Source organism: Salvelinus namaycush, chromosome 22 (genome assembly GCF_016432855.1).
Source record: "Salvelinus namaycush isolate Seneca chromosome 22, SaNama_1.0, whole genome shotgun sequence".
NCBI lineage: Eukaryota > Metazoa > Chordata > Actinopteri > Salmoniformes > Salmonidae > Salvelinus > Salvelinus namaycush.
The window spans coordinates 4,905,769-4,930,628 of NC_052328.1; the positions used below are offsets into that span (position 1 = coordinate 4,905,769).

The 24,860-nt window shown below is 43.8% G+C and overlaps 1 protein-coding gene across 7 annotated transcripts in view; it reads right to left on the reverse strand.

Moving 5' to 3' along the window:
* The window catches only part of LOC120017472 (fibroblast growth factor receptor 2-like), a 108,044-nt gene that overhangs the window by 63,208 nt on the left and 19,976 nt on the right, over positions 1-24,860 (reverse strand). For 3 of the 7 annotated variants that reach the window (XM_038960233.1, XM_038960234.1, XM_038960232.1), the window contains exons 3-7: positions 23,768-24,037; positions 23,121-23,195; positions 9,542-9,711; positions 3,952-4,075; positions 667-857 (exon numbers count right to left, since the gene is read on the reverse strand). In XM_038960233.1, the coding sequence (XP_038816161.1) occupies positions 667-857; positions 3,952-4,075; positions 9,542-9,711; positions 23,121-23,195; positions 23,768-24,037 (830 nt within the window). Of the gene's footprint in view, positions 1-82; positions 222-666; positions 858-3,951; positions 4,076-9,541; positions 9,712-23,120; positions 23,196-23,767; positions 24,038-24,860 lie in introns of all 7 variants that reach the window. The other 4 variants (XM_038960236.1, XM_038960235.1, XM_038960237.1 and 1 more) reach the window with 3 other exon arrangements.

The window sequence follows — 24,860 nt, forward strand, 5'->3', positions numbered from 1 at the left end:
CACCACCAAACCACACTAAACCAGGTCAGAGACAATAAAGGAGGGTGTCAACAGAGGTCAAGGGTCAGGCGTCAGTGGTTACCTGGGATGACGGTCAGCCAGCCCGACTGGTTGACCGCCCCTATATAATTGGAGACTTTACAGGTATACTCTCCGGCATCCTCCTCGGTCACGTTGGTGAGCGTGAGCACCTCCACGTCCGAGCTATTGATGCCCGAGCGCTGGAGTGTGTGAGCCACACACATACAAGAACACGCATGTGCACACACACACACACGGCAGCAAGGGGACAAAACACAGAAAAGCCTGTTAACTGTCACATCTGCAATCTAAGTGCAGGGAGAGGAGAGTAAAGGAGCCGCCACCCAGACAGGAACACAGCTAGAGTGCTCCAGTAGTATAGAGGGAAAATGAGTATTTTTTATTCTTCGTAAAGGGGGAAAACGTAGTTTTCTTTCAGTTTCACTCTCTTATAGGAAGACAAATTGGACACTAACAAAAAGCTTTTACGAATGGCAAAAAGGTAAGCTGAAAACATAATAATTATCAGCCTACACTTTGAAGAAAAAAATATTTAAAGGAATATGTCACAGGAAGGAGGAGCCAATAATTTTCACCGCTCAGGTCAGAACAGCCAATGAGTGGCCATGGAGGGCTGGAAAGTACCTTTAAGACGCGGACGTAGGAGTGTCCGTCTGGGCCAGTGCGACTACCATTCTTCTGGATGTGCTGCAGCCACTGGATGTGGGGCTGAGCGTCGCTGTACACCTTACACACGAAGCGTGCGTCTTCCCCCACTTGCACACTGGTGTTGGCTGGCAGCCCTGCTTGGAGAATGGGCCGATGGGGGGACCGTTCTAAGATGGAGAGAGAAAAGGGGAAGATGTGATATGATGAGTTATGTTAGTTTGTGCATTGAGACTTCACCATGGCCATTTCAAACTCCAACCTTGGTCTGTACACCCTTAAGGAATAGACAGGTTTGTATTACTAATGTCAATGACAGTCAATTGATCAACTAAGCTCGATCACCACCGGGTACCTTGAGACTAAGCATTAAGACACAGACACTTTGTGTAAGGAACTGAAAACGAGCACAGAATACTAGCCAAAAGTCTGATGCAAAGGCTGGGGACAGTATGGTAAAAAGAACTGTTCTTACTAGATGCTTGTGTTTTTTAAGTTTTGAGGCTGTGAAGGGGGCCTGGTCTGGATGTTTAAGGGAACAGTGGACACGTGTGAATATTCCACATCCGGGAGACAAGCAGAGTCAAGACAAGAGAAGTGCCCATCTCTTATCACCACACCACTTAGATTATTCACACAACACAAAGAGGAGTTATCTCTACTGATAAGGACTAAACACAGCTGTAGTAGGAGTTGAATCTAAAAACTCACTTCAGTCACTTTCTGAGCCGATGCTATTTCAAAATCCCTTTTATTGCAAAATGTTGGCAACTTTGGCAACTATTTTTGAAGTACTGTAAGTAAACATTAGCAGAAACTGTGGCCTGGTAAGGGTTAAAATATATAGCCACGCTCCGACTCAAATATGCACCAGTCTTGGAGAAACACCTTCATTTTCCTTCACTAAAAACTATCTGCGTTCTTTTGCAAGCAAACATTTGGCCTGCAAATCCAAACAGAGCAAGACCTGCCGAACAATGCCCCCTTTCACACACTACCCTACCACTGCCTCCCCTTCACAACAACCCCCAGGCACTGGATGGGTTAAAGAAGGAGGGCTTTTAGGTGGGGAGAGGTGACAGAGAAAGGAGAGGAGGGGGAAGGGGTGGGAGAATAACAAGAGGGAATAAATGGAGCTTAACAGATGGAGACTGAAAAGAGAAAGCGAGAGGGGTGAAGAGGTTGAATAAAAAAAAAGGAAGGTCGAGAGAATACCCACTGGGCACACACTGGTTGAATCAACGTTGTTTCCACGTCATTTCAATGAAATGACATTGAACCAACGTGGAATAGATATTGAATTGACGTCTGTGCCCAGTGGCTACTTCCATGTCTGTCTGTCTGTCTGTCAGAGGTTTGCCAATAGTCCTCTGCCTCTGTGCTCTCTGTCTGTCAGCCAGTAGGCCAAAGTGCTACTCTCTCTCTCTCTGTCAGATCAGATGATTCCCACCCCTCCCTTGTCTCTATCTCTTTTCCCCTCCTCCCTATGCATTCCTTTGGCTCAGCGTGCTTATTGTCCCCGCCCCTCCTCCTTCCACCCCTCTCGCTCACATGCACACCTCTCTCTGTCTCTCAATCACTCTCTCTCTGTCTCTCACACACACACACACACACACATATTAACATGGAGAGAATTAGGTACCCTACACCACAAACAGATGCAAACACCTTACTCCCTCTCTGTGCCCACTTCTCCCTTTACACACAAACAACTCAGGAGCATGATAACTAGCAAGCTATCCAATACAATATATTTGTCTACAGCTAGTCAAGACAACACAAAATAATATTTATTTGATTTTCCTGCAGTCAAATGACCAAATCGCCCTCTAGGGGCCTCATGGGTGGAACGTTATTAACATTTTTCATAATTTCATAAACATTCTTACTTTTAAACCACCGAAAATCCAGTGTTTTTATGTCAAACGGTTTTGTTATATTTCAGTCTTCTGTGATGTATATAAAGTGTATTATTGGGATGCAAAGTCTAAATTGAATACATTTCAACTCTATATCTGACATGGTACAGGTGTCTTTTTCTTAAGACTATAGCCATATGTGTGAGGTGTATACTTTTGTTACAAAATAGATTTGTTTAAGACTACCAAGAAACACTCTGTGTGACCCCGATTCAGCCCACTGCAGTAAAAGGTTAAAAACCGTCAAACATCAGTCAGTAAATCATAATAATTATTTCTACTAATAATTAAAATAAGTTAATCTTCACACATTCAAATGCACAAACACACATAAATCTACAATGCATCTAGTTGTGCCACAGCTTATGCTCACAAAACTGCTTAGAGCTGCTACTTTTGAATTATAGCCAGTCTGCTCTCGGACCAGACTGTGGCTCTAGTGCTTCTGTGAAATATACACTTGTTTGCATGTATAGTATGTGTCAGGTGTAGGTCTCTCCATAAATGCATGGATAGCATGGTGACTATGACACACACACACACACTCTCTCTTGCTTGCTCCAAAGGTCAGCGCAAAGGGGTTGAGTGAGTTGGGTTTGAACTTGCTGTGCCCCCTTGTAATACTGATAACCCATTGGTTCTGTTTGCCCCCAGAGAGAAGCACAGCAGCATGCCACTCCCACTGTCCCTCTCCAGCTCCTCTGACGGTCACATCCCTGGTCCTTTTGACAGTTGCCTGATTCACACTGTAGGGCCAACCCCAAACCGTACTGTCTTGGATTGGATATTTTCTTTTCACATTGTCCTTTCTGGCAAAGTTCCAGTAAATGTGGTTGATACGTAACCAGGAAATCCCAGTTTAGTTCGACTTGGTTTGGTGTGAATCAGGCTATTGTGACCAAAGAGAAATGACCAGGGCCCTGCCTACATACAGTACATGCATCAATACTGCCCTTAGAAACAGACCTGGCACACCTAGGCAACCTTCCTTCTCTGCACCTGCATAGAGTATAGTAGCGTGCACCTGGGGGATCAAACAGCCAGCATTAACCCCCCCCCCATCAGAACCCCTAATGCTGGCCCAAACAGATAACGTTTAGGTAGGGGTGGCAGGTAGTCTTGAGGTTAGCGCATTAGGCCAGTAACCAAAAGGTTCGAATCCCAGAGCCAACAGGATGAAAAATATGTCAGTGTGCCCCAAATGCTCCAGGGACACTGGTAAATAGCTGACCCTGGCTCTGACCCCAACTCCCCACGGGTGTCTTGCAGATATGATTATTAACCCCCAATCCCTCCATCCCCTCATCCCTCCCTCCATCCCAGGCAAGCCCAGTACAGTACTCACCCACTACATCCAGGGTGTAGGTGTGATTGATGGCACCGTATGCGTTCTCCACCAGGCAAGTGTAGTTGCCCTTGTCTGACGGCACCACACTCTCCATAATCAGGGTCCAGTGCTGGTGACGCACCTGAGAGGGAAAACAATGCATGGATGGAAGGATGCAGACCAAAATAGACAATTGTAGAGTGCTATATAAAGATTGAGAGTGAGTGAGGAGGCACGGTGAGTGACGGGCGGTCAGGTCTGCTCTCACTAGTGCATCATGGTGAAAAACAATATTACTGGTGGTGACAGACTGGTCCAACGGTGAGCTTCTACACCTTCCCAAGGAAGTGCAGTGTTTTGCTGGGACTGTGGAGTGGAATGCTCCTAAAGCTCCCACTTACCCTTCTACTCCTTAGAACAGTGGTTCCCAAATGTTTTACTCTGGCCACCCCTCCCGTCATTTTCACTCGCGGCCCCCGTACTCGCCTCGTCTATTTCTATGGGCACAGGCACTGTCGATGACACAAACTGTTCACACCCCTCTTGTTGGCGGAGAGGACATTTAGCAGGTCTAAAGCTCATTTCCTACAATTCTATGCATTTTGCCATGTCTTATGTGTGTTCATGTGATATCTGAGTGACAAACATTACAACAAAATCAATGGGCTAAAAAACCTAGCTAAAAAACTTTAGCTGACATGGGCTAGTTGATATGGACAATTCTGACAAGTTATAAATAGCTCTCTAAGGTCTGCAATGACTGACGAGAAAAACAGCTGATGCACTACCCAATTTCAAAATTCTACTATTACAATTTTCAAAAGTAAGTTGAAGGACCGACTGAGTCCCCCCCCCCCCCCCCCAAAAAAAATGTATAATAACCTTGTGCCCCACAGTTTGGGAACCGCTGCCTTAGAAAACACCAAAGATCCCAAATATTTGACTTTTTACGTAGACGGCACTGTACATTTCGTTTTGTATATTAAGGCACTTGTTTTCTCCGTTAACAATCAACCGGTACTGTATAAGCCCACATGTGGTCATTTGGTCATTGTGGCTGTGGCCTACACTGGTGACCACACACAGACAAGCAAGGATCTCAGCCCTGTTCACTGACCATGGTCCTCTATTGTAGCAGGGGCCAGTCAAGCGCGATGTGTATGTGTGTTTACTGAAGTGTCACTGAAGACACTATGTAGTGGGGACAGGGAGTTCTACTGAATACTGTATTAACAAGTGGTACTCCACCTCCCCCCCCCCCCCCCTCGAATGTACAATCATTTTTGTTACATTCGGTACTTCTGTCGTGTACTTTCACGTGATTGAGAGGATCAAGTCTGTCTATTAGCACAGCCCCTTTATAGTGTGAAGGGCAAAGTGCCTGCTCCACTTACTCGTTCATTGCTAGAGCTGTCTGAACTGCATTGTTAGCTCCCCACTGATGCTGCGCAGAAGTTAACAAACTTCAATAATGTAACACGGCACGTAGAAATGTTTTTAACTGTCCGTTACTGGTGGCAAAACAATTTCCATACAGGCGAGAACACTTTTACAATGCAAGACAATACCGGTAGCTTCCAGCTATAATTGTAGGCTAACTTTCTTTGCTAGCTTTGAAACAAATCACATAAAATTGTATTTGTCACATGCGCCGAATACAACAAACTTTACTGTGAAATGTTTACTTACGAACCCCCCCCCCCCCCCCCCCCAAAAAAAGAGCAAATATAAATAAATAAAAGGAAATAGTAACACAATAAAATAACAATAATGAGGCTATATACAAGGAGTACCAGTACCGAGTCAGGGACACAAGGAACCTGAGGTAATATGCACAGTACATGTACGTAGGGGGTAAAAGTGACTAGGCAATCAGGATAGGATGCCAAGCAGTTGCCATACCAAGCGGTGATGCAGCCAGTCAAGGGGCTCTCAATGGTGCAGCTGTAGAATGGGATGATGGTGTTGATGTGAGCCATGACCAGCCTTTCAAAGCATGGCTACAGATGTGAGTGCTACGGGGCAAGAGTCATTTAGACTGGTTACCTTGGTGTTCTTGGGCACAGGGACTATGGAGGTCTGCTTGAAACACGTCGGTATTACAGACTGGGTCAGGGAGAGGTTGAAAATGTCAGTGAAGACACTTGCCAACTGCATGCTCTGAGTACGAGGCCTGGTAATTAATCAAGCCCTGTGGCCCTTGTGAATGTTAACCTGTTTAAAGGTCTTACATTGGCTACAGAGAGCGCATGTAAATAGACATAGGATACATCTTGTTTTACCCCGTTTATCAAGAGATTTACCATTCAAATAAGTGATTACCATGATGATGTTTTGTAGCTGATAAAAACAAAGTAAAATTGATTGTATAATTGATTCATTAATGCATACATGGCTGGATCAAGTGCCATTATTTGGCTAATATGCATTCTTTTTTTGTTGTGGTATCATTTTGATATGAAGTATCGTGATGGTATCAAGTATTGTGATACTAAACCTGGTATCGTGACACCACTATTTACTTGAAAGACTTTCTACGGAATTAAAGACAAGGGGAAACATATTAGCCAGCTTGTGGCCACATCAACATATTCTCTGGAAATTCCCATGAAGAGATGGCTGTGTTTTCTGGTAAACGATCACCCATTAACTACTTTGTTCCTTCCCTATCACATCCAAACACACTGGATGACTTGCAAATGAATCTATCACTGTGATTTTTGATTCGATTTTGATCAAATGCAGTTCATTAGGGCAATTAGAATTGGATGATTCCCCAATCTTATTCAGCTTAAGTATCTTCATATATTTGAGGCTATTGTGAAGCTTGTAAAAAAGTGACAGAGGGTTCTCTCTGACCCAAACACAAATGTTGAACTCCAACCCAAAAAGACTATGACAGATGGGAGGAATTCAGTTTTTTCAGACGAAATGTAGCTCTTAACATCCATTTAATGCTGAGAGGAAATAAAACATTACTGGCTAGGGCCCGGTTTCTCAAAAACCTCTTAAGGCAAAGTTTATCGTTAGAACCTTCGTAGGGGCATCATTAAATCTCTGAGCTGTTTCCCAAAACCGTCGTTATTAACATTGCACTTGAAAATGCTCGTAATCTAACGCCAGCCTCAGGCCACTTGTAGAGCAGCTACGTAAGTGTGTCGTTAGATGCTTTTTTTGCCCTCTCGTGTCACTTTATACACAGAATATCTCTACTAAACATAGGTTTACCCGTCTCTCTGTGACCGCTGACAACTTCAGAACAAAGTCGATTACAAATACATAGTTGCCAATGTCTTTGCAATTGATACAAACAAGCAACGTGTAAAAATATACTTCAAATGAAAACCGAGATGACTGAATTAAAATATAAATTCGGATATAGGCCTATTTTAATCATTTTGAAATACATTTAATGTTCAATAAATGTAGTTATATTTTGATACTGTCTGTAATTTGTCTCAAAATATTTAATGGTGTAGCTTAACACGCACAATTTTTGGGGGGTAAGAATTCGAATAAGCTGGTAATATCTCTCTAGGAGCTGATTCGTCATCAGAAGTGTGAAATATTTATAAATGTTAAGGTAAGATATGAATTGAGAAAGTTGATACAAGAACACCACTAACTTTGTTCCGATCCTATCCGTATCGACACATGCTCCAACAACGCACTTAGCATGGTGTTTTGGTTAACGCATGTTACGTCTTTGGCAGTTGTAGGAAAGATGCATTGTTAAAACACACGTGAGCCAAAGTTCCATTGCTATTGGGAAACCGGGCCCAGTTTGACTTTCCCTGTTCCCCATTACATGTGGCCTCAGGTATTTTCAGGACAAATAAATCAACTCACTAACTGTTATCTTATAAGTACCACAGAGGCTGTAGTGAAATAATTATTAAACTTTCTCTCCAGACTTCCTCTGTTGGAACAAAAAATGTCAATTTGGAATATAAAAAAAAAAAACGTGAAATGCAATTGAATCAAGTTTCCTGGCCTTTTTTAAAGACATTTCTAAAATAGATATAGAATACTGAATAGAAATAGAATAGAAAAATATTGAAATCTAAAGTCTTGAGAAAAAACCTTCAGGACTACTTTTGCATTTACAGTTGAATCCTAGGTCACCTCTTGGTGTGTTTAATGCTTGGGCGGTTTTCAGATTGTCATACCTTCATACCGACCTTGTGCCACCCTGGGATATTCGGTAAGGCTCATGTCTCTCGTCGTTGTGTGCTTGTAAACAAACTGTGACTGGGAACTACCGGTAAAGCTTCATAATGTAAAATAATGTGACAGGTGCAGATATTTACTTAAAAAGTAGATACAGGGCCTCTCGAGTGGCGCAGCGGTCTAAGGCAATACATCGCAGTGCTTGAGGCGTCACTACAGACCAAGGTTCGATCCCAGGCTTTCACAAACGGCCGTGACAGGGAGTCCCATAGGGCTGCGCACAATTGGCCCAGTCCGGGTTAGGTGAAGGTTTGGCCGAGGGGGCTTTACTTGGCTCATCGCACTCTAGCGACTCCTTGTGGCGGGCTGGCGCTAATTTATTTAAACAAATAAAATATATAGTTTCAACAATATTGGCGATATTGAAAAACCATCCCGTGGCTATTTCTGCAGATCTAAAATGCTTCTTATTATAATTTCTGTTCGGCATTAGACATTTTTTGCTTCAGCTGCATTTCTCCAATTGGATGAGAACTCATAAATGGGCATTCTATCAACAGACAGCACTCTGACTGATGTGTAGCTACTTTTCTCCTGTACTTTTCTCAGTGTAGCCAACTTTTCTCCGGTAAAATGCTAGATTAACTTCAAACAAAACATTAGGAACTGTAGCTGGCTACATTCTTCCTATGATAAATATGAAGGCCATGCGTTGCACTTCTGTTGTCATCCAATGAAAATGAAGCTATTTTCTACCGAATGTGTTGCACTATAGTTGCCCTGCTCACTCTATTGAAGAAAAAAACACGGTTGACTTTATATAAAACACGGGAAATGGTTTAAAACTGAGATTTCTTGAAAGTCTGCGTTCTGAAAATGCACATTTTGGAACTCTAACGTGAACCCTGATTGTACCAATTGTTGTTCTCTTAATATAGTGTCACTTTCTACTTGCTGACTGTCTATGTGACCTAAAGTTTTACTGTATGTTTGGGTTTTCTAATTGGGCGAGTTGAGAGACATTTAAAGCTGGGGGAGAGAGAGAGAGTAAAATGTCCCATCGAGAGCACACACACCAGCAATTTCACACAAGCAACCCTGCCCTCCTCTCCTTTGTCTCCAGTGATGGTGTAGAGGGGTCGGGTGACAGAGAAATGTGATTAGCGGATTTTAAGAGCCAAACTGGAAGGGCAACAGTCTGCATCAAGATCAAGACGAGTAAATCCTTTCTAAGAAGAGTAAATCCTTTCTAAACAACAGACACCAAGCATTTCGCTACACCCGCAATAACATCTGCTAAACACGTGTATGTGACAAATAACATTTGATTGATTGATTGAAATGTAAACTCGATTGAAACACTTAACTACACAGACTCATCCCAAGACACTAGTCGTGAGAAACTCCGTGCATGCTGCAGCGCAGGGTTCTCGCGTACCTTATACCCGCCCATGCGGTCCTCTTGTCGGAATGGTCGGTTATTCTTCAGCCAGCGCATCTTAGGACGTGGGTTGCCCCCGGCAGCACAGCGGAACTTGACTGTGTTGGCAGCAGGCACCGCGTGCAGCCTCTTCTCCATCTTCTCCAACATCGTCCAATAGGGCGCCCCTAAAGAAAAGACACAACCAATCAAGTCACATTCTGTCCATTCTAAACCCAATAACAGAATTATAGCAAAACAGGAACATGTAACATATTATATTTGGTAAGTACCAGAAAGTATACATTGTTACCACATAGTGAATTAGTTATTACCATGTAAATATCAGCTTAAACCGAATTGTAAAATAAAACTTTACTGGTATTTGTGAGAGTTACTCTGCTCATTTTATCTCTACTCTCAACAGAAAAACTGTATGAGAAATATGGCGAAGCAGCAGAGCTCAATTGAGTAACCTTTTCAGTCTAAAGCCTGAACAAAATGCACTACTACAGCTAGCATTAGCATTAGCCTAGTAGTGCGATAGTGAGATAGAGTGAGGCCCCAGACAGTTTAGGTGGGGGGGGGGGGGGGGGGGACAGGAAGGCATGACCGATGGGGCAAACCCTTAACTGCTGTTCACACATACCTGGCCCCCTTCACAACACAGGGCTGTCTGGATAATACAACTCAGCCATTAATTCACAGGCTATAGCCGAAATGGCACCCTATTCCCTATAAATTTCACTAAATAGAGAATAGGGTTCCATTTGGGACATGGCATAATTCACACTGAACAAACACTTAAAACTCAAACAAATTTGGTATCTTTAGTGTGTTACAGGATCAGCTTTAATATTGCAGATAGATGGTGGCTACATCAATGTAAATGTCTGCATCGTTTCCAATCCCCTATATATTTTTGGGGTATTCAGACCCCTTCACTTTTTCCACATTTTGTTACATTACAGCCATATTCTAAAATTGATTAAATAATTGTTTTATTTCCTCATCAAACTACACACAATACCCAATAATGACGAAGCAAAAACAGGTTTAGACATTTTTGCAAATGTATTAAAAATAAAATACTGAAATATTGGAAAGGCACACACCTGTCTATATAAGGTCTGACAGTTGACAGTGCATGTCAGAGCAAAAACCAAGCCATGAGGTCGAAGGAATTGTCCGCAGAGCTCAGAGACAGGATTGTGTCGAGCGACAGATCTGGGGAAGGGTACCAAAAAATGTCTGCAGCATTGAAGGTCCCCAAGAACACAGTGGCCTCCATCATTCTTAAATGGAAGAAGTTTGGAACCGCCCGGCCAAACTGAGCAATCGGAGGAGAAGGGCTTTGGTCAGAGAGGTGACCAAGAACCCAATCGTCACTCTAGCAGAGATCCAGAGTTCCTCTGTGGAGGAAGGAAGAACCTTTCAGAAGGACAACAATCTCTGCAGCACTCCACCAATCAGACCTTTATTGTAGTGGCCAGACAGAAGCCACTCCTCAGTAAAAGGCACATGACAGCCCACTTGGAGTTTGCCAAAAGGCACCTAAAGACTCTCACACCATTGAAAAACAAGATTCTCTGCTCTGATGAAACCAATATTGAACTCTTTGGCCTGAATTGCAAGCGTTACACCTGGAGGAAACCTGGCAACATCCCTACGGTGAAGCATGGTGGTGGCAGCATCATGCTGTGGGGATGTTTTTCAGCGGCTGGGCCTGGGAGAAGAGTCAGGATCGAGGGAAAGATTAACAGAGCAAAGCACAGAGAGATCCTTAATGAAAACCTGCTCCAGAGCGCTCAGGACCTCAGACTAGGGTGAAGGTTCATCTTCCAAAAGAACAACGACCCTAAGCACATAGCCAAGACAACGCAGGAGTGGCTTCGGGACAAGTCTCTGAATATCCTTGAGTGGCCCAGCCAGAGCCCGGACTTGAACCCGATCGAACATCTCTGGAGAGACCTGAAAATAGCTGTGCAGCGACGCTCCCCATCCAACCTGACAGAGCTTGAGACGATCTGCAGAGAAGAATGAAAGAAAATCCCTAAATACAGGTGTGTGCCAAGCTTCTAGCTTCAAACCCAAGAAGACTCGAGGCTGTAATCGCTGCCAAAGGTGCTTCAACAAAGTATTGAATAAAGGGTCTGAATACTTATGTAAATGTGATATTTGAGTTTTATAAGAGAGAGAGAGAGAGAGAGAGAGAGAGAGAGAGAGAGAGAGAGAGAGAGAGAGAGAGAGAGAGAGAGAGAGAGAGAGAGAGAGAGAGAGAGAGAGAGAGAGAGAGAGAGAGAAGCACAATCACCAGATGGTGCTGCAAAGTAGTATGGGTTGCACCTCCATCACTCGGTCGCGTCACTGCCATTCTTATCAACATTCCACAGACGGCCTCCCGGGTGGCGCAGTGGTCTAGGGCACTGCATCGCAGTGCTAACTGCGCCACCAGAGTCTCTGGGTTCGCGCCCAGGCTCTGTCGCAGCCGGCCGCGACCGGGAGGTCCGTGGGGCGACGCACAATTGGGCTAGCGTCGTCCGGGTTAGGGTGGGTTTGGCCGGTAGGGATATCCTTGTCTCATCGCGCTCCAGCGACTCCTGTGGCGGGCCGGGCGCAGTGCGCGCTAACCAAGGGGGCCAGGTGCACGGTGTTTCCTCCGACACATTGGTGCGGCTGGCTTCCGGGTTGGAGGCGCGCTGTGTTAAAGAAGCAGTGCGGCTAGGTTGGGTTGTGCTTCGGAGGACGCATGGCTTTCGACCTTCGTCTCTCCCGAGCCCGTACGGGAGTTGTAGCGATGAGACAAGATAGTAATTACTAGCGATTGGATACCACGAAAATTGGGGAGAAAAGGGGATAAAATAAAATAAAAAAATAAAAAAAATAAACATTCCACAGACGCCGCAGCCACATTGATGTCCAAAAGTAGAACGGGGGCTAAGCTAAACGTTCTGATCAGTTGCATCAGCCTCATTCCTTAAAAACCTTTTTTTAATGCTAGTGGTTGTATTCATTTGGTGTCTATCGCATCCCACAACTGTCCCAAACTATGTTAGAAATATTTATTTCTCGCACAGAATAGAAAAGGTCAACTTTTGTACCATGGGAGATAGTAGATTGACATAGGCTAATGCTTTTGCTGTTCGTTAGGTCTACTCATCTTGTTGGCTGATGAAAAGTAAATGTGTACAATTCTTTCAATATCTTCACTATGAGCCTCGGAATTGGATAACAACGTGCACAGTTGTGTCCCCGATGTCTCTGTGTTCACTTATAGCCTGTGAGAAAGACCCGATCACGTGACAGAGAGCCGTTGTGAGGCAGAGGTGCTTTGGAGCGCCCAGCCGAGAGAAGGGAATAATACTTATATTCGGCCCTAGGGCACAACAGCAAAAGGCATGTTATTTTTTAAGCGGCATTAGGGCCACACAAAGGGGATGCCGCTGGGAAATTGTATTAAAACGGGCCTCCTGAGTGGTGCAGCGGTCTAGGGCACTGCATCGCAGTGCTTGAGGCGTCACTAAAGACCCGTGTTCGATCCCAGGCTGTGATGCAGCCGGACGCGACCGGGAGACCCATGAGGCAGCGCACAATTGGCCCAGCGTCGTCCGGGTTAAGGGAGGGTTTGGCCGGCCGGGATGTCCTTGTCCCATCGCGCTGTAGCGACTCCTTGTGGCAGTCCGGGCACATTCACTCTGACTTCGGTCACCAGTTGTACGATGTTTCCTTCGAAACATTGGTGCGGCTGGCTTCCTGGGTTAAGCGAGCTGTGTGTCAAGAAGCAGTGCGACTTGGCAGGGTCGTGTTTCGCCGGACGCATGGCGCTCGACATTCCCCTCTCCTGAGGCCGTACGGGAGTTGCAGTGACGGGACAAGACTGTAACTACCAATTGGGGAGAATTTGTTTTTTACAAAAATGTGGATATTAAAAGTATAAAAAAATCTAAACATATAGCCCAGAGTTTGTATCACAACTAAAGTTACATTAATAACTACATTAATAAATTAAGCATATAGGAGTACCTGTTTCTTTGTTAACCTATCAACAAAGAATAACTGTATGTGCGAACCCCCCCCAAATTGTTTGGAGAAAATATCCTTTCTATTTTATTCAGCTATGTTCAATTGTATTCTTCATAATATAAAATAATGGCATTTAATTCTAATCAAATCTTGTCTGCTAAATGAACTAGTGTATCCCACAGCCATAAGGCATAGCCAGATCAGGGCCTAACATAATGACAACTCAGAGCATGCTATTCTGTTCTTCTGAAAATGACTACATGCTGTATTACATGGATTTATTAGACTTTTTAAAATGTAGATGTTCCAAAGGTCTGCATCAGTGGCTTGTAAGCTACGCATGGAAGCCAGGAGAAGCTACATGTGTTTGTTAATTAACGGGTAATTACCGTGAGATTGGCAGTTATTTGCATATCTGAACAATCCAAAACATTGCCACCTGCTGAACGCACCCCAGGTTGTTAGCTATAGCTAGTTTAATGAGATAGCATGACTGAACAAGGTGTAGCCTAAACAAATGGTTAACGGTCCAGTCCGCAAGTAGCCTAGTTTTAGAACGGCCCGCGATATGCTTTATGAACGTAAAATGCGGCCCGCCAATGCACGATAGACAGAAAAAAACATAGCGCTGGTATTATTGGTCATCTTTTGAACGGTAGCCTAAGGGCTAGAATCAAGCTGTTTTCTCTGAGGAAAAGTAGGAGGGTTGAGCAAGACTACAAATTCAAAGACATACTTTTCTATAGACTACTCATTGGAGAGAAATAGCTTGACTGTTGTTTTACTATTCATCTCAATGCTGCTATTGTTTTTTATTTCATAAAGCAGCTTGTGTTTCTTAACCAGGCAAAGGGTAGCTGACTAGAAAGCTGATGGTTAGCTAAGGTGAAGCAAGAAAGTAGGCTGCGCAATGTGTATAATCGGAAGCGGAGCCGGAGCGGAGCTTGTCTGCCTACACTCATCACTTGCTCCCCCGCAGCTCACCAGCTGATCAAATCAAATCATTTGATTGGTCACATACACGTGTTTAGCAGATGTTATTGCAGGTGTAGCGAAATGCTTGTGTTTCTAGCTCCGACAGTGCAGTAATATCTAACAATTTCACAACATATACCCAATACACACAAATCTAAGTAAAGGAATGGAATTAAGAATATATAATCCAGTTTTTAAAATCAGTGGAATTAGAGTATGATAGCTAAGGAGATAAAGAAAATTCCGTCCGTTTGATTGCAAATATGCAGAGAGAGTCGAAAAGAGAACACACAGATTGTTGTTGTATAAAACACCTGTCTCCGGATTACATCTTCAAACAAAGGGCAACCATGGCATCTGTGACAGAGAGAGAGAGATGTGTCCATCCATTTCAGATATTACTCGTTTCTAATTTTGTCAGAAAGTCGTTTTCATTTCAAGTGTTCTGTTAGCTAGCTAGATAACGTTAGCTGGCTGGCTCGCTAGCTAACGTTACATGTATGATCTGTGTAGTAATATTATTCGTATCTCAGTGCCATTTGCATTGCTAGTTATTGCCTAATGTTAGCTAGCTAACATTGAACCTGCTTGGTTAGCTACCTGCAGATACAAGCACGGTAGTAACGTTATGAGATGGGATTATGGTTCATTGTTTAGCTAGCTAGCTACATGTCTAAACAAAAAACTCCACTATGCAAGTAACCATTTCCGTAGAATGTTCACGACGTCACTGAAACAACTGTCGTTAGACGTAGCTGGTAAATTCTCTCTGGCTATCTACTCTGATTTCAGAGCACTCTCGTCTGAGTGTGCCAGAGCGCAGAATAACTGACAAATTTACGAACACTCAACACCCGTTGAATATGGCCGGTGTCAGTAAACATTGGCAAAAAAGCTTAATTAAATTGTTGCCAGCAGCACAGTTGCAGTCACCAATGCTCTGGATTACATAAAAACAGCCTAACCCCATCTGCTGGGGCAAGTAAAATAGTCAGAGTGAGCTGTTCTCTCATTTGTGTCTGGAAGTAGCTAGCAAGCTAGCCAACGTTAGCCAGTTAGCCTGGGTGCTTGACTGCTGATGTTAGGTCATAACGCTCTAATCAACCCTACTCCTCGGCCAGAGCGTCCAGTGTGCCCTCCGAACGCGCCAAGAGCGAAACGCTCTGAATTTACGAACGGAAAATCTGACAACACTCAAACGCCCAGAAAACCCCCTGGCACTGCAGATAAAATTTACGAACACACCGTAGTAAACCAGCCTTTAGTCTTAAAACCTTTGGTTGTTTAGTACATGGCCTCACGTGAGTCCTTAAAGAGATGGGTGGGACTAAACTTAAGAGGGTGTGAACGAGGCTGAATGGGTGTAGACAAAGAAGAGCTCTCCAGTATCTGTACAAAAACATTGAAGGGCCATTTTCTCAAAAGGTGATTTTACAAGTTTATCAACTTTCAAAGCACAATTACTTCCCCATTGTTCCTCAACTGTAGTGTATGATATACCCGTTTTTAGCTGTGTCTATGCTTTTATCCAAATGTAAAAAACACAATTTCAAATTTTGCTACGTAAGGCCAAATCGAGCCGGTCGATCACATATAGGAAATTAGGAACACCCCTCTTCGTTTTGGCCTACATAACTGCAGCTCATTAACCCCATACCTCTCCACCCCTCCCTCCCTTTCTTTCCCCCTCTCGGTCTCTCAGTCATCTGTAGTTCACAGAAGACCCTTCTCTTTATCTCCCTCTCACGCTCTCTCTCTCTCAAACACACTCAGTGTCTCTCTCTTTCTCTCTGCACCTGGGAGAGTGATTGCATAAGCAGATGAACTCACTGAGGAAGAGAAACTTGGAGCGAAACAACAAGACAACCAACGGCCACCCCACCATCACTTCCTATATCTCTAGGACAGGAGCAGGGAGAACATGGGGAACACTCCAGGGTTACACTGGCTTTGAGACACTCCTGTCCTTGCTTCAATCAGTTTGACCACTGACGGAATGGACAGGAGTTTAGCCTTCTTGTTCTTGGGCCTCTGTGCTTCCCTTTCCACCCCTCTCTCTCTCTTCCCACTCCTCTCTCCCTTTCCCGCCTACCAGAGTGCAATCGGAATACTATCGGAGTCAGTCACCTCCCATCATTTTCTCTGGCATGCAAACTGAGCAGTACACACATACTTTGATACAGAAGTAAACCATGCTCTTCCTTCCGGGATGAACTAACACACTATAATTAGGCTAGTTAGCTTCTCTTCAGCCCCTTTCCTTCACTCTCACTATCTCTACCTCCTCTTTCCATTTCTCCCCATATATCCTATCTTTCAACTCTTATTTTCTGTACAGACACTCAGTCTTCTCTCCCTTTCATCATCTTTACCTCTTTTCAACTTCTTCTCTTTTTCAACACTCCGCCATACAGACAGATTAAGGTGGTGTATGCCCCCGTCGGGAGCTCGTCTCTCTCGGATGAACTATGACCCTTAAGCTCTCTGGATCCGGACAGCTCATCTCACTGTTTACTCTGTGGCATTCTGGGGTTAGCCCATGTTATTCTAGAACAAGAATGTACTGTATATTCAATATGAGAAGTGAGGCACAAACATAAGTGGCAAATCATAGTACTAATTGCTTAAAGTTGTAACATGAGGGCATGAAATCCACAAATTTGCCCAATACTGTAGACATTGGTTTAGAAGTACAGTACTAGAGCTACATAACAAAGCAGCAAATTATATTAGACTTTTATCAAATTGAGGCATCAAATCCACTAATTTTACATCAACTGTACGGTCCTATGTACCCTACAGATGTGTCAAACGAAGAAAAACGGGAGCAATTAAGGTTGATCTCCTTAACAGACCAGAGAACAACAGAACCAACGGGACTGGAACCCCACATCCACTCTGACCTTCTACTGATGTCAATGCTCCCCCGAAAAACAAAGCCTTCAACATGATCCTTCCGCTGGGCCTTGCTTGTTTCCTGGGCAGTGGGTACAACTTAGCTCGTAACTTTTTCTCCTTGTATTTTGGGGGGGCCGGGTTGTGATTGTGTTGTTGTTCAATGTCTTTTTTAGAAAGTGGAATAAAAGTGTTCAGAGTAGAAGCTGAGGCAGACACTGAAACATAATCCCCACCCCCCCTATCTCCTTCCTTTTTCCCCCTCCCATACCTCCACATCCCCCCTCCAGAAGTGGGCCAGGGAACAGAGCTCCACAGCGTACACAGAGAAGCGCTGGTGCTGATCCAAACCAGAACGCTGTTCAACCTTCCCCCTTTTTTTTCACCCTTTCCCTTTTCCCCACTCTTCCCTCTCTTTATTTTTTATATTCCGGGTTTTGAAATCATAGAAAAAACACCAGGAGAAAATTGGACAGAGCTGCCAAAACAGCTGTTACTTTGTTTTCAAACAGCTTATTACCACCAGAATTATCATTTTTTCCTCTCCATTTTCCTCTCCTTGCAGAGTTCCTATCCACCATATTAAATGGATTTCAGGTAATTACAGTTGGCCCTGAAGGGGGGGTTCAGCCAACAGTGAGGCAGGATGCCTGTGGAAAATTTTAAGAAGATGTGGAAGCCCTCATCTTCACCTTGTGACACACACACACACATTCATTGCACTTGGAAAGTATTCAGAAACCTTCCCTTTTTCCACATTTTGTTACGTTACAGCCATATTTTCAAATTAATTAAATATATTTTCCCCCTCATCAATCTACAAACAATACCCCATAATCACAAAGCAAATATTTAAATGTTTTTTAAAAAATTGCTAATATTTTATTTTTTCAAATGGAAATATCACATTTACATAAGTATTCAGACCGTTTACTCAGTACTGTGCTGACGCACCCTTGGCATCGATTTCAGCCTCGAGTCTTCTTAGGTATGACGCTACAATATTGGCACAGCTGTATTTGGAGAATTTCTCCCATTCTTCTCTGCAGATCCTCTCAAGCTCTGTCAGGTTGGATGGGGAGCGTCGCTGCACAGCTTTTTTCAGGTCTCTCCAGAGGCCACTCCTACGTTGTCTTGGCTGTGTGCTTAGGGTCGTTGTTCTGTTGGAAGATGAACCTTCACCCCAGTCTGAGGTCCTGAGCGCTCTGGAGCAGGTTTTCATCAAGGATCTCTCTGTACTTTGCTCCGTTCATCTATCCCTCGATTCTGACTAGTCTCCAAGGCCCAGCCGCTGAAAAACATCCCCACAGCATGATGCTGCCACAACCATGCTTCACCGCTTCACTTGGTTTCCTCCAGATGTGACGCTTGGCATTCAGGCCAAATGGTTAAATCTTGGTTTCATCAGACCAGAGAATCTTGTTTCACATGGTCTGAGAGTCCTTTAGGTGCCTTTTGGCAAACTCCAAGTGGGCTGTCATGTGCCTTTTACTGTGGAGTGGCTTCCGTCTGGCCACTCTACCATAAAGGCCTGATTGGTGGCCTTCTTCCATTTAAGAATGATGGAGGCCACTGTGTTCTTGGGGACCTTCAATACTGCAGACATTTTTTGTACCCTTCCCCAGATCTGTGCCTTGACACAATCCTGTATCGGAGCTGTACGTACAATTCCTTCGACCTCATGGATTGGTTTTTGCTCTGATATGCACTGTCAACTGCGGGACCTTATATAGACAGGTGTGTGCCTTTCCATTTACCACAGGTGGACTCCAATCAAGTTGTAGAAACATCTCAAGGATGATCAACGCAACAAAATGTGGAAAAAGTGAAGGGGTCTAAATACTTTCCGAATGCACTGTACACGGTCACACACTACACAAAGCCCATCCCCCATCAGGTCCCTAACCCAGTCCAGATGGGAGTTTACATAATGGATGAGTCCAGCTGACTGGCTCCTTCGGGCCTGACAACCTGAGAGATTCCGGCTACAGCAGGAATGCTAGGAATTCTTCTTCCCTAGAATGCCTAGAAGGTCTGAGAGAGACATGGCCTGACTACCCCAGGTGCTCCCGACATAAAAAAAATACTATAGTATACGATGGTATAAACACTATAGTATTCACTGTAGTGTTTTGCTGACTGTAGTTTTTACTGTAGTATAATGTAGCTCCTGAGTGGCGCAGCAATCTAAGACACTGCATCTCAGTGCTAGAGGCGTCACTACAGACACCCTGGTTCGAATTCAGGCTGTATCACAACCGGCCGTGATTGGGAGTCCCATAGAGCGGCGCACAATTGCCCCAGCGTCGTCCGGGTTTGGCCGATGTAGGCCGTCATTGTAAATAAGAATTTGTTCTTAACTGACTTGCCTAGTTAAATAAAATAATGAAAATAAAATAAATAAAAGTATACTTTAGTATTTACAGTTACCTATAGTATAAATACTGTAGTAAAAGAAAACTCTAGTATATACTATAGTAATTCAGGTAGTGTATTTTCAGATTGTAGTATACTGTAGTACTTACTGGTGTTTTTGCAGACTGTAATATACTGTAGTATTTACTGTAGTGTTTTTGCGGACTGTGGTACACTGTAGTATTTAGTGTAGTGTTTTTAATGTAGTATTTATGACATTAATGTAGTATTTACTATACGGTCTTTGTTTTATTATCTTTACAATACAAGTGGAGGCTTGTTCCTTCAGGAAACCTACTGGAGAAATACTAAAAGAGCACATTTTCCATAAACTGTAGGTACAGTGCCTTCAGAAAGCATTCATACCCCTTGACTTATTCCACATTTTGCGGAATGGGTTAAGTAAAAAAAAAAATCTCACCCATCTACACACAATATAAAGTGAAAACATGTTTTTAGAAATGTATGCTAATTTATTGAAAATGAAACACATTAACATTTAATTTACTTAAGTATTCACACCCCTTAGTCAATACTTTGTAGAAGCAACTTTGGCAGTGATTACAGCGTTGAGTCTTTCCGGGTAAGTCTCTAAGAGCTTTCCAAACCTGGATTGTGCAACAATTGCCCATTATACTTCAAAAATGTTTGAACTCTGTCAAATTGGTTGTTGATCATGGCTAGACAACCATTTTCAGGTCTTGCCATAGCTTTTCAAGTAGATTTAAGTCAAAACTGTAATTCAGCCACTCAGGACTATTCACTGTCTTCTTGGTAAGCAACTCCAGTGTAGATTTGGCCTTGTTGAAGGTCATTGTCCTGCTGAAAGGTGAATTAATCTCTGAGTGTCTGGTGGAAAGATGACTGAACCAGGTTTTCCTCTAGGATTTTGCCTGTGCATAGCTCCATTCCATTTATTTTTTATCTCGAAAAACTCCCCAGTCCTTAACAATCACAAGCATACCCATAATATGATGCAGCCACCACTTTGCTTGAAAATATGGAGAGTGGAACTTATGAGGTCACATGCGCCGAACACAACAGGGGTAGACATTACAGTGAAATGCTTACTCACAAGCCCTTAACCAAAAATGCAGTTTTGAGAAAATACCTAAAAAAAGAGTAAGAGATAAGAAGAACAAATAATTAAAGAGCAGCAGTAAATAACAAATAGCGGGGCTAAATACAGTGGGTGCCGGTACAGAGTCAATGTGCAGGGCCACCAGTGATGAGGTAATTGAGGTAATGTAGGTAGAATCATTCAAGTGACTACTGGAGATTGTAGTATACTGCGGCAGGAAGCCTAATGGTTAGAGCGTTGGACTAGTAACCGAAAGGTTGCAAGATCGAATCCCCGAGCTGACAAGGTAAAAATCTGCCGTTCTGCCCCTGAACAAGGCAGTTAACCCACTGTTCCAAGGCCGTCAATGAAAATAAGAATTTGTTCATAACTGACTTGCCTAGTTAAAGGCAAAATAAATAAATAGATGATAACAAAGAGTAGCAGCAGCGTAGAAGAGGGGGGGGGGAGGCAATGTAAATAGTCTGGGTAGCCATTTGATTAGCTGTTAAGTCTAGGCTTCTTGGACCTACACTTGGCGCTCCGGTACTGCTTGCCGTACGTTAGCAGTCTATGACAGTCTATGACTAGGGTGGCTGGAATCTTTGACCGCCTGGTATAGAGGTCCTGGATGGCTGGAAGCTTGGCCCCGGTGATGTACTGGGCCGTACTCACTACCTTCTGCTGTGCATTGCGGTCGGAGGCCGAGCAGTTGCCATACCAGGCAGTGATGCAACCCGTCAGGATGCTCTCGATGGTGCCGCCTCTGGATGTGCGTTTTCCTGTTTTCTTATGGCGGTATACAGCTCATTGAGTGCGGTTTTAGTGCCAGCATCGGTCTGTGGTGGTATGTAGACAGCTACGAAAAATACAGATGAAAACTCTCTCGGTAGATAGTGTGGTCTACAGCTCATCATGAGATACTCTACCTCAGGCGAGCAAAACCTCAAGACTTCCTTAGATGTTGTGCACCAGCTGTTATTTACAAATACGCACAGGCCCCCACCCCGTGTCTTACCAGGGGCTGCTGTTCCATCCTGCCGATAGAGTGTATAATCCACCAGCTGTATGTTATTAATGCCGTCATTCAGCAACGACTCGGTGAAACATAAGATATTACAGTTTTTAATGTCCCGTTGGTAGGATATCAGTGCTTTCAGTTTATCCCATTTATTTTTCCAGCGATAGAACGTTAGCTAGCAGTACGGAGGGCAAAGGCAGATTAGACACTAGTCACCCGATCCTCAAGGCACCCTTATTTTTCTTCCCATCTAGCAATAGGTGCCCGTTGCGAGATATTGGAAAACCTTTCTGGTCTTTGGGTTTGAAATTCACTGCTTGACTAAGGGATCTTACGTATAGTGAGCGGTACAGAGATGAGGTAGTAATGTTAAACACTAGTAATGCACAAAGAGTGAATCCATGCAACTTGTTTTGTGACTTGTTAAGCAAATTTCTGCTCCTGAACTTATTTAGGCTTGCCATAACAAAGGGGTCAATTTGTAAAAATGTCAAAAGACATAATTCCAGTTTGACATTATGGGATATTTTGTGTAGGCCTGTGAAAAAAATCTAAGTATATACAGTAGCATTTACTATATAAAAGTTTATTTTTTCGCGGACTGTAGTGTTTTTGCAGACATTACTATAGTATTTACTACAGTGTTTTATTTCCGGATAATACAAAAATATGTACTATACTACAACATTATATAGTAAGTACTACACATGATCGAGAGATACTGTAGTATGTAGTATAGTATTCCACAGTATACTACATTTTACTGTAGAATTCTAAACTGTAGTCTTTTTTAATGTGGGTCACAAACACCCTCAGAACACACATACATTCACAGCACAAACAGACTCCCAGACTCAGTACATACAGAGGAATGCAACGGTATAGCTGATACCTCGCAGCAAATTTTAAATAATATAAAATAACCAGATTAGGTAACATACATACAACACAACTGTCTTCTCTGTTTCCAGTAGAATTTTAAAAAGTAACTTTAGTCATGATGACATTTGATCTCATGGTCGATAGTCCAAGCGTTTTCCCCTCAGTTCCACAACAGTGTTATCATATAACAAGGAGGGTAAAAACAACCAAAAAAACGACAACCTTTTTGCTGAGTTCACATATTGCCCACAGGCCCCCACTACAGAAGACAATAGTCATGGCCTCTGCTGCCCACACTGTCCCCACAATACTATGCCCATACTCACTTATCTGCTCTCCGTCCGCCCCCACGTCCTCTGATCGCTCTGTGTCGTCCTCATCGTCACCAGACGAGATGGCATCTGTAGAGATGACCACGGTTACTTACTGCCATCTCTGGCACCCTCAGGAGAGCCGCAGCCAAACATATACACTCACACTGCTAGGCAGGCACACACACGCATGCACACCACTACAGTACACGCACGCTCACTGCAGCACATGCTCATACATGCACTGATGTGTTGAGGATCAGGTGGCGTAATATTGACGTTTACATGAGTCACTCGCCTATGTAAGAAAAGATATATAACTATAAATGAACTACATGAACCAAAAACATAAACACCCAGTCCATAGCCCTTCCATGGACATTCCCCAACTACACCACTGCAAAGGCAGCACCACCTCTCAAGAACAGGGATGTAGGTGGAACTCGAACCCTCACGGGTAAAGTAGCTGAAGCCACATTGCAGTCCAGCGACTATCCATTCTGCCTACACTGACTGTACTCTCCATGACACGCCGCATGTGTATACCAGAGCAATATAAAAGCATACTATAAGACCTACACCATGCCCTTGTCCTGCCCTGACAAGCTGGCCGACTGGCTGGTTACTCTCTGTCCTGCCTCCTTCGTGGCACCCTGACTCACCTGTGACGTTCACTATGAAGCAGAGCGTGTCGCTGCCCTGCGGGCCCACAGTGCTGCACGCGTACAGCCCAGAGTCCTTGGGCGTGGCGTCGCGGATCTGCAGAACCTCCTGTTCTATCAGGGTGCGGTTGTTGGCCCCCAGAGTGGAACCATCCTTAGTCCAGGTGATGGCTCCGGGCTCCCCGGCCAGAAGGCAGCTGAGCTTCAGCAGTTCCCCCGGGTGCACCGAGCACACGGTGGGCTTAGAGATTTGGTATTTGGTCGGAGGCTCTGCAGAGCGAAGGAAGGGGAGGAGGAAAGTGAGTAGGGTTGTGCACAGAAAGGAGGGAGGAAACTCAGGGGAAAAAAGTGGGAGAATAAGAAATAAGCAATAGTATAAAAATAAAAAACACACATAACCCCATGGATGCACTTAAATCAACGTCATGCCAAGAGGAGCGATACAGGGAGAAAGAAGAGGCCCAAATACTTTTATCTTAAAACCATAAATTAGGACGACATTATTTTGTGTTGGGTTGTGCTTTCATGAGTAAAGCATGCAGTTATGGCCCAAAGCAGAAGGTGTAGAGTGGACAGTGGTGTGGAGGTGGAGCCTGTAAGAGTAACAACCAATAATTGTGCCCAGACAGATAGACAGATAGACTTCCCTTTCAGAAGAAATACCAGGCAGCCAGTGTGAAACAGCAGGGAAAGCCAGATACCTCCAAAATGAAAATATATACAGTACCAGTCAAAAATTTGGACACACCTACTCATTCAAGGGGTTTTCTTTATTTTTACTATTTTCTACAATGTAGAATAATAGTGAAGACATCAAAACTATTAAATAACACATATGGAATCATGTAGTAAACAAAAAAGCGTTAAACAAATCCAAATATATTTATTTTTTTGCCTTGGTGACAGCTTTGCCTAATCTTGGCATTCTCTCAACCAGCTTCACCTGGAATGCTTTTCCAGCAGTCTTGAAGGAGTTCCCACATATGCTGAGCACTTGTTGGCTGATTTTCCTTCGCTCTGCGGTCCAACCATCTCAATGGGGTTGAGGTCAGGTGATTGTGGAGGCCAGGTCATCTGATACAGCACTCCCATC